General features: G+C 38.3%; 1 protein-coding gene across 1 annotated transcript; it reads right to left on the bottom strand.

Moving 5' to 3' along the window:
* Positions 1-335: 335 nt before the first annotated feature.
* LOC103136757 (gamma-enolase) lies at positions 336-9,739 on the bottom strand. The gene is made up of 13 exons (XM_007550158.2): positions 9,621-9,739; positions 7,856-7,941; positions 7,671-7,766; positions 7,529-7,587; positions 7,379-7,448; positions 7,138-7,271; positions 5,485-5,707; positions 5,209-5,406; positions 3,805-3,881; positions 2,580-2,704; positions 2,382-2,490; positions 834-892; positions 336-724 (listed from the first exon to the last, which is right to left on the bottom strand). The coding sequence occupies exons 2-13, from the start codon at positions 7,938-7,940 to the stop codon at positions 655-657; spliced, it is 1,305 nt and encodes a 434-aa protein (XP_007550220.1). The 5' UTR covers position 7,941; positions 9,621-9,739; the 3' UTR covers positions 336-654.
* Positions 9,740-10,068: the final 329 nt, after the last annotated feature.

The raw sequence follows: 10,068 nt of genomic DNA, 5'->3' as shown, positions 1-10,068 counted from the left end.
TATCTAACTGAAAGTCACCTGTTATTTTTGTCCTTCAAGAATACAAAAACATTTACACTAGAAACTAAATCAAAATACTTTATATTTTGAACTTCTGTCAGTCCATTTTTCATTAAGTCACCTGTCATTTCTAATGCAGTATATCGTATTGTATTCAGTCAGAGGCTTGTTCAGATCTGCAGTAACACAGACCACTACAGGATCCCTGCCCACAGCTTTCTGTATATTCAACAAATCTTTGAAGAAATTTAGATAACATGAGTTAAAGCAACATTTAATACCCATCTGGGATTAAGAAAGTATTTTCAAAATGAACTGAATCACTTTAAGAAACATTAAAGACGATATCATAACTTTATTGTTTCTTGACAATGTACCAGTAAATTGTTGCACTGAAACAGGAATTTGGCAAAACAACCTGGACTAACACCTTTCAGGAATGGATGAAAAGCACATAATACGAGGAAAAAAAATAACAAGACCACCAAGAGAAGAGTGACTTAACTTGTTGAGGCCTTAGATCAACACCGCCACAATGAGTTTTCTATTTTTTCAAAGACTTATTTATGAGTTATTTGGTGTGTTTGGGGCTCCACTGAAACAAGTGAGTACATAAAAACATTTGGTTTCTCGTGCTGCTGATGGCTCCGTCACTCAAAGGGCACTGGGGTTGCGGAAGTTGTGACCAGCGAAGCGGGCCTGGTCCCCCAGCTCCTCCTCAATCCTGAGAGGAAGACAGAAAACACAGAGGCATGGACGTGAAAGAGAAGAAATGCATAAATTACAGGCTCTGAAATGATATTTAAGAATGATGAAGTGAAACAGAGACTCACCTCATGAGCTGGTTGTATTTAGCCAGACGCTCCGACCGACATGGAGCACCAGTCTTGATCTAACAGAAAAAATGAAACATTTACACGCATGGCTGTTTTATTCTTAAGACCATTAAAAATGTTTGCTTATTGTTCTTAATGCTATCAAGTAGCATTTTCTGAATGAATATGTCCAAACTGCAGGTTTCCAATTGCACCTGGAGCTTTTTCTCTTAAGCTATTATTGCTGTTTGTGATTACGCTGAACTTATGTGTATTTTTGCTAAATTTTTAACTACAAACACAAATTTCAACTATTATCAGGCTTTAAGTAAAACGATCTAACAGATGGATGAGAAAGGAACTAAAGTCAGTTAATTGCAACTATTTGTCCACATACCAGGGTTATAATAGTTTTTCATTATAGTTTAGTTTTAATTTGTTGTGATTTTTCTCTAATTCGGTTAGTGTCAATTAGTTTTTAGAGTGTGTTTACTAGTTTTTATTAGTTAAATATTCTTTAGTTTAGTTTTTATTAGTTGTAATAGTAGTTTTAGTTTTTTATGATTTTTAAGTGTAAAATTCAAAAAAGTCAAAGCATCAGGATTAAGTATACATAGATTGGGTAATGAATGCTCAACAGGATGTTGAATAGCTAACTCTGGCGTTTTCTCCCAACATTTGCTGCTGCCATTTTGCAGACTGGCGCAGCATAGCCGCCAGGAGGATTATGGATTACCGTAATTTGTCGGCAGCTGACATAAACTGCTTGTTAGATAAATGAAATTCACATCAGTTCGAAAGGCTAAGAAATAGATTCATAAACACAAAAATGAAGAATGTTATATCTATAATTTCAGTGTGTTTTAGTCGCTCGACTTAGTTATAATTAGATATATTTCCCCATTAACCCTTTCAGTGGTCACTACAGAGGACAGCTATCTAAAAGCCATTTTCTTGTGCTTCTTGTGGATTTTTATGTTATAAATGCACACAGACCACTGAAGTGGACACTAATGCATCATAAAATACTCTATCAACTACTGGCCATCAGCTGCAAATGCAATGAAAATTATTTTTGCTAAATCCAATATGGCCGACAGACAAAAAAGCATGCCAATCCCTTCTTCTACTGTAGACGACTCTTGGAGGTAAAAAAAATATATATATATTATGACATCAGAAAGCCTCTAAATAACAATACAACCGGTGTATTTTTCAAATAACAACTTTATATTTGGAGAAAATTACAATTGATCACCTAAAAAAAAAAAAAAAAAAATGTTCCTTCCTTTTTTTATGCCTTAAGAAAATAATAATAAAAAAAACTGGGAAAAAAAATCCTGACACAAAGGATCATAATTCACACATGAAAGGGTTAATTATCATTTTTATTTATTCAAGCTAACAAAAATATTTTCTCAATTTCAGTTTTCGTTATTTTGTTAGTTTTAGTCAACTATGATAACCTTGCGGACACATGCACTGAATGTGAAAACTTACACGTGAACCACAAAGATGTAAAACACAGACGAAGGGAAACATGATCCAGCGGGTTGAGCGTGTTACCTGTCCGGTGCAGAGACCGACCACCAGGTCGGCTATGAAGGTGTCCTCTGTCTCACCGGAGCGGTGGCTCACCATCACCCCCCAACCATTCTCCTGAGCCAGTTTGCACCTGAGAAGCAGCAGTAAGTGTCACATGCATGCAGCTTGGTGCACTGCAGGGACACATGTATGAGATTTAAAAACAGAGCAGTGACGCACGCTTTGATGGCCTCAGTCACAGAGCCAATCTGGTTGACTTTAAGCAGCAGACAGTTGCAGGCTTTTTCCTCCACTGCTCGCTGTATCCTGCGGGGGTTCGTCACAGTCAGATCATCTCCAACAACCTGCAGAGAAAAGTCCCAGAAAATATGAAGAGATGTTTTGTTTTCCAGGAGAACTGGAGTTGACGACTATGTTGTCACTTTGGAAATATTTAAAGCAGTTATCTCTATCACATAGTCTCTGGGAGCTGTTGTTTACATTCTGTTTGTGCAGTTTTTCTTTGGTTAGTTGGTAATAAATAGAGTGCAATATCTTAGTTTTATTATTTAGAGAATAACTAATGGAGCAAGTTAGACTCTAATTGGCTGAATTTTCTCCCACAAGTTCTATCCATCTGAGTTAACTATTTTTTAAAGTTTGTGTTTTTAAAATTGTATATGGCATCTGGTTTGTGGGATTTAAAAAATATTACTGCTGTATTTTCAATGGAAAACATTTTTTAATTACTATTATTTGTTCTTATTTATTGTTTTGTGATGTTTTTAAGTTATTAATTTCACCAGGGGATGGTGAATACATATGATTAATTGACAATAAATCAGACTTTGACCATTTTTAAGCTCTGACTGGTCCATTCCAACATGTTTAACCATTAAGCCAACAAAGCTTTTGTACTGTACAACATAAATATTAAATATGCCAGAATGATTTTTTTAAAATGTGCTTTAAATTCATAATTTTACATACCTTTACTTAGTATTTGGTCTTATTGTCTTTCAAGAATATAACTTAATTTTACATTACGGGAATCCCTCCACAGGCCTCTGACTGTACCATAGTTTGCTGTAATTTTGGCCCATTCCTCCAGACAGAACTGCCATACCTGAGTCAGATTTGTGAGCTTTACATGATCTCAAACTTTCCATGGTGCTGAGATCAGGGCGTTATGATGGCCATTACAAAACACTGACTTTGGTGTCATTAAGCCATATTGTAGCTAATTTAGTGGTGTGCTTAGGGTCACTTTCCATTTGGAGGAACCATTTGCATTTCTTGGCTGATGTTTCCCAACATGCGGTTTTTCCCTTGACTTACTAATGTGACATTATGATACTACAACAACAAAAATAAATATGGAGGTTCTTGTTTCAGAGACCATGTCAGTGAAGTTAATTTTCTGTTTAAAGTTGTCTAACTTCATAAAATGACAGTCCCATCTCACCTGGATGCCAACCGAAGCTGTAAACTGTGACCAAGCAGGCCAGTCGTCCTGGTCAAAAGGATCTTCAATTGACACAACTTGAGGAAAGAAATGGACATATAAGTCAAATACCACATCCTGTTATGAAGGAAACAACAGAAGGGATGCTCCCGCATGAAGATGCTAATGATGCCATACACATTTCACGTTCCACAAGCTGCACACACACTCCTGTCAGCATAACAAGCCTTTCTGTGCTGTCACACATAATCAAAACATCCTCCACAGACCTGGGTGTCATGAGGAGAGAGCAGACTCTCCAGATATCTGCTTTTCTCTCTGCTTGCTAGCCCTCTAGCAAATAAAGGCAGGACTGTGCCACTGCTATCCAGAGAAAATGTGTTTACCAACAGCAGTGATGCAGTAACACTGAGAGTAATGGCCTTTCCGTTACAAATCTGCACAAATCTTTGTTGATATTCTGCTAATGTCGAAAAAACACAATTTTGCAATTGTGGTGTTTCCATTAAATAAGAAACACAATGACAATCACACGTGTTTACGTGCTTTGTCATTAAAAAAACATGCTGCATCATAATCCTGTCAAATCCTGTCACTACTTCCTGTCGTCTTCTTCGACCTTCTGGCCAGTAGTAATATCCAGCTGTTCCTGTCGTCTTGGTGTGATGACAAAGAAAGTATTTCCATTGCAGATTTGCGAAATTCATCTATTTCTATACAGCCGAAAGGCAAACTTTTATCAAATATTAAGAATTTTTTTTCAAAATTATCATGTTTCCATTAAGCAAATTTATTTTGCCATTTCCATTTGTGCAATTCTATGCTTAATATAAACACGCTAATATAAAAAAAGAAACATGTTTTGGAACAAAAAAAAGTTTCTGCGCAAGGATGTCGTTTTTCAGACACATCGAAACAGATGTATTTTGCACATTTTTCGCATCACACCAGTCACGTGATCAACAGCCGAAAGTTACTGCTGGCGAAAACATTGAAGAAGATGACAGGAAGTAATAGGAGGATGGTTTGTTTTTTTCAGACAATGTGAAACTCATAGCATCCACAATTAATAAAAAATTGTGTTCTGAATCCGTAGCTCTTCTGTAAAATCGCGGACTACCATTTCCCCTAAATGCCTCACGGCTGACGTCTTCTCTGAGGGCTGATGAGCACTAGCTATGTTTGAATAATGAACATATTTCATTATAACCGTTTACATCCATCACTGTCATTGACTTATCGCTTGAACAAGCGTATTAAAGCATGATTTTAATTTAAATTCTTATTTAACGGAATTACGAAATTGTGGTTTTTTTGACATTAGCAGAATATCGACAAAGATTTGCGCATGGAAACGCAGCTACTGCATGTCTCCGGGGGGGCTTAGAAACCTGCTATACCAACCTGGGTAATTGTTAATGAAGCCCTGGTAGATGCTGGCCAGCTCCTCAGCGCTGATGTTGCGGGCAGCGTTGGGCGGGGACTTAAAGTCCAGGTCATATTTACCCTCGCTGAAAAACTCAGAAGCGGCAACATCCATCCCAATCACCACTTTGTCAGTGAAGCCCGCCTTCTCTATGGCGGTCTTTATCAGCTCCAAGGCTGACGGAGAACAAGAAAAAAGCCAGTTAATACGGTATATAATAATAGGAATCGTTTTCTGGTGCGTGGACTTTTCACCTTCACTGTTCTCTTGAATATTAGGGGCGAACCCTCCTTCATCGCCCACGTTGGTAGCATCTTGGCCGTACTTCTCCTTTATGACGCTTCTCAGAGTCTGGTAAAGCTCCGCCCCCATCCTCAGCGCATCACGGAAAGACTCTGCACCCACAGGGAGAACCATGAACTCCTGCATGGCCAGTCTGTTACCAGCATGCGAGCCCCCGTTGATTACATTAAAGGCCTGCAAGAAAAAACAAAACACAACGGGAGGAAGCTTTAACATTGTTCTAACGCATAATAAATATGGTTTGCTCTAAAATTAACAATATATATTGCGATAGACACATGATCAATAGAGCTGATGGTAAAATATTAAATATTTATCCAGAACCGCACAGCATTCTGGGGGATGTATGCAGAGGACAGAGTTTAAAAGGTCGGCGTCATCAACTAACTGACTCGCTCTTTGGTTTCCTAGCAACTACTTGTTGAGTAACTTGTGGTAACCTAGCAACAACTTGTTAAGTAACTTGAGGCCAACGTGCCTCATAACTGCGTTAAAATAAAAAAAACAGTAGCGTGGAGGGAAAACTGGAGAAAACAAGAAATGTCATGTCCCCATTTTTGCCGGAATTTAAGATATTTAACACATTTTCGGGGTAAGTTTTCAAACTTTTTCTCCAACACATTTTGAAAATAAAAACAATACAAATAGACTACAAAAGAATATTTTAATTCAGTATTACATGACATTTTATTACTGCTGTTAGTTTTCTGGTAGCATCAACGTTCTACAGTAGGGACAAGTTAAGCTAAAATTTAGCAACATTTTGTGTTTTTAAATGTCTCTCTCAGACACACTCTTTAAATGGAGGTAAATTTGTCTCATTATTCAATTATAAATATATTTCAAATAAAAAATAATTGTATAAATTGTGATTACTGCAATGAAAGATAAATGTGAATTTATATTTCATTCAAATAAAAATGTATTTGTGAACAGGATATTCCCCCAAAACCAGAAAGTTTGAGAATCATAATCAAAGTTTTATAAAATGGGCAAATAAAAGTTTGTGTTTTGCAAATCAAATTTTCTCCTTGTAAAAATAAATAAATAGTAATTGAATTTGAATAAAATTTAAACTTTGTAGACAACGTTTTTTTCGAAAATAAAATAGTCCATTAAATTATATATGTTGTATTTACCTCCATATACATACATCTGATTGGCCTGATTATATTATTGAATTTTAAGAAATAGTTATTTATTGATATTTTCACAAATTTATTGTTTTTCTACCAAAAAATTGGAGGAAAAAAAGTCTTCAGTTTTTTTGAATGATAATTTTGTTTACAGAGACGTCATAATTAATTTTATTTGTTATTTTTGCTGTTCTGTTCATTTATTTTGGGATATTTAAAATGTGTTCCAGTTCCAGTGTTAAATGTTGATTAGAATTTAAAGTTTATTAATCTTTCAGAATGTGTTCTTGCGTTATTTTGTCATTAACATGATATCACTTGAACATGGTCTCAGAAAACAATATTATAATTTATTGCAATATTTTTTGGGACAATTTATCAACCAGGTAAATTTGTTATCGTGACGTATGAATAATTATATGTGAAAATTACAATTTGAATGGTTATGAAAACAAAATAAAAGCTCACTGGAACTGGGAGGACGAGATCTCCGTTTCCTGCCAGATCAGCGATGTGACGGTACAGGGGAACGCCTTTCTCCGCGGCGCCCGCTTTGCATATAGCCAGCGACACTCCAAGAATAGAATTGGCCCCAAACTTGGCTGCGAGGAAACACAGAAGACGCCTCATCACACATGGATGCAGCTGATGCAGGCCGCTGCAGCTGCATGTCAGTGCGGATATCTCAGCACGAGAAACGCAGGCTCACATTTGTTGTCAGTGCCGTCCATTTCGATCATCGTGTTGTCCAGCTTCTCCTGCTCCAGGACACTCACTCCCTGGGAGGAAAGCAGGCTGTCACAAACAGAGTAAACAGATTTTTCATGCTTCTCCTGCTCCTTCAGCAGCTGATACTCACAGACTGCAGGAGAGCGGGCCCGAGGGTGTCATTAATGTGAGCAACAGCCTTGGTAACACCTTGAAGGACAAAAACAAACATTAAAATTCACCAGGAGGAAACGGAGAGAAGAGAAGGATGGATGCATGCTGACGATTGTCACCTTTGCCCTTGTAGCGAGTCTTGTCGCCATCTCGGAGCTCCAGAGCCTCGTAGATGCCAGTCGACGCACCGCTGGGCACAGCCGCCCTGAACAGACCTGAATTAGGAAAACAGTGAGGGGGAAAGGGTTAAAGGTCAGAGAGACTGGAGGACATGATAGATGCTAAGGTAGTGTGTTTTTGTCACCTTTGGCTGTGTGCAGATCCACTTCCACAGTGGGGTTTCCTCTGGAGTCGAGGATCTCCCTGGCAACGATGTTCACTATAGACATCCTGCAAAATGTTAAACATTAGCCTCATCTTGATCTTTACAGCAGATTATGCTTAAAGGAACAGTATTATGCATTTTCAGCCACACAGTATGATTTTATAGCTCAATCAAGGAACTATGTTACCTTCAGTTATAAAAATGCTGCAAGTATTAAATATAAATTCAATTTAGCATCTTGCAAATGGGCCTCTGTCACTTTAAAGGGGCAGTGTTACATAAAATTAACTTTTATTTTATTTTTTTTTAGCTTTTCATCATGTTATAATGTTATTCCCTAATCAAAAACATACCTGGAGTGTTACCTTGATTCTTTAATGAATGTTTGAAAAAATCCTTTAATCTCCATGGCAACCATTCAGCTGTGCAAAACGCCTGGTTGGACCTAGCTCCGCCTTTGACAATGCAGCAGCTGCCATACTTCCACACAACTCCCTCCCTCAGCTCCTTCAGACTAGCCAGCAGCTATTAGTGGAACCTGGTAAAACTGCATCTGCTGAGCTCATTATAGGAGCTACTTCTTAGTGCAACACTGGTAGAAATGTTGTTAAAGGGTTAATAGAGGAGCCATGTTGTGATGACTTCCTGAAGGTGGAGTTTCAGAAAAATCAGGAGTTTTCAAAACAGCAGAGGCCCAATTTCAAGACGATAAACTACAAAGCCAAATTTCTTTTAAGTCGTATTTGATGTAACATTTTTATAACAACTGAAGGTAACATAGTTACTTGATTGTGCTTTAAAATGAGGGTATGTGGCTGGAAAACGCATAATACTACCCCTTTAAGAAACTCACGCTCTTTCTGAAACTCCACATCATAACATGGCTCCTCCATTAAAACTTTAACAACATTTTTACCAGCGTTGCACTGAGAAGTAGCTGCTATAAGGAGAGTAGCAGATGCTCAGTTCCACCAGGTGTTTGCTAATTGCTGCTGGCTAGTCTGAAGGAGCTGAGTGGGGGTTTGTGCGGAAGCTTAAAAACTGCAACTCTGAGGAGGAGCTGCGCCTGGAAGGCGGGGTTAAGTCCAACCAGGCTTTCCACAGCTGAATTGTTACCATGGAGATTAAAGGATTTCTCAAACATGCATGAAAGAATCAAAGCAAGACTCAAGGTGTGTTTTTGATGAGGGAATAACATCATAACTTAATGCAAAGCTAAAAAATAAAAAAAAGTAGATTTTAACATAACACTGCTCCTTTAAGTCCATGCAGAAAAATCTGACAGATGGAAATGAGCAAGTGAGGTGGGTGGCGATGAAAAATGGATGATAGGTCTTCAATAAAACAAGATAAAATGATCAAAATGCATTTCACTGCAGCCCACAGTCGTAAGGAAGAGCTTTCACACTTGCTTCCTCTCATGGACTCACACTGTGACTACAGTGACGCAGCCTGATGGATGGAAAGCTGTGGAAACTGGGCTCCCTGTGAAGAGGCTGTCACACGCAGTAAGAGCTGGAAACATAAATCAAAACCCAATAATGCATACCTATTAAAAAAAAAAAAACATTTCAGCCCTTGAGCCTGTCCAGAATCTGTGCAATCTCCGCCAGTGACTGATATTATGGACTAACGGAGGGGTGAGACAGAAGACAAACATGCAGCAGGGGAAGAGAGGGATGAGGAAGAGGATGCTTGGAGGGGATGGAAGAAGGAAATAGATCAATCTTTTTTTTAACGTTACCTGCTGTGTGTTTGATCCTGGTGGAGAGAGTCAGTCGGCAAATGACAGGGGGAGGCAGAGGGATGAGGAGCGGGGAGGAAGTGCGCTGAGAACGTGTGACGTGAAAGGGGGGAGGGAGAGTGAGTCACGGGAAGAGGGAGCGAAACGAAAGATGGAGTGGCATGGCTGGAGTCATATGGATTTTTGTTTTAATTAGGATGAAGAAAATCTTCTTTTTAAAAAAAAAATCCTTTCATTTCACCAGCAAATTTCCTCATTAAAAAAAAAAAAAAAGAACAAGTCTTGTTGCTGTCAAGTCCAGAAACGACTCCATCCTACTGCAGGTACAAATTTATAAAGAAAAGGAAACAAACACATCTGCTGTCTGGATGACAGGCAGCAGACATCACAACAAAACAAACCCTGTAAGACAGATCTGTGCACAAAGTGGGTCATGTTGTCAGAGAAC

The sequence above is a fragment of the Poecilia formosa genome, unplaced genomic scaffold (assembly GCF_000485575.1).
Source record: "Poecilia formosa unplaced genomic scaffold, Poecilia_formosa-5.1.2 Scaffold34, whole genome shotgun sequence".
In the NCBI taxonomy this organism is placed as follows: domain Eukaryota; kingdom Metazoa; phylum Chordata; class Actinopteri; order Cyprinodontiformes; family Poeciliidae; genus Poecilia; species Poecilia formosa.
The sequence above is the reverse complement of the archived record's forward strand: the minus strand, read 5'-3'. Positions and strand labels throughout refer to the sequence as shown.

Coding starts and splice junctions, on each gene's coding strand:
- LOC103136757 (XM_007550158.2), bottom strand. CDS start 7,940: ATGTCTATAGTGAACATCGTTGCCAGGGAGATCCTCGACTCCAGAGGA. Junction 5,407..5,484: donor TATTCAAGAGAACAGTGAAG/GTGAAAAGTCCA, acceptor GTTCTCCGTCAG/CCTTGGAGCTGATAAAGACC. Junction 3,882..5,208: donor CTTCATTAACAATTACCCAG/GTTGGTATAGCA, acceptor TCTTTCCTCAAG/TTGTGTCAATTGAAGATCCT.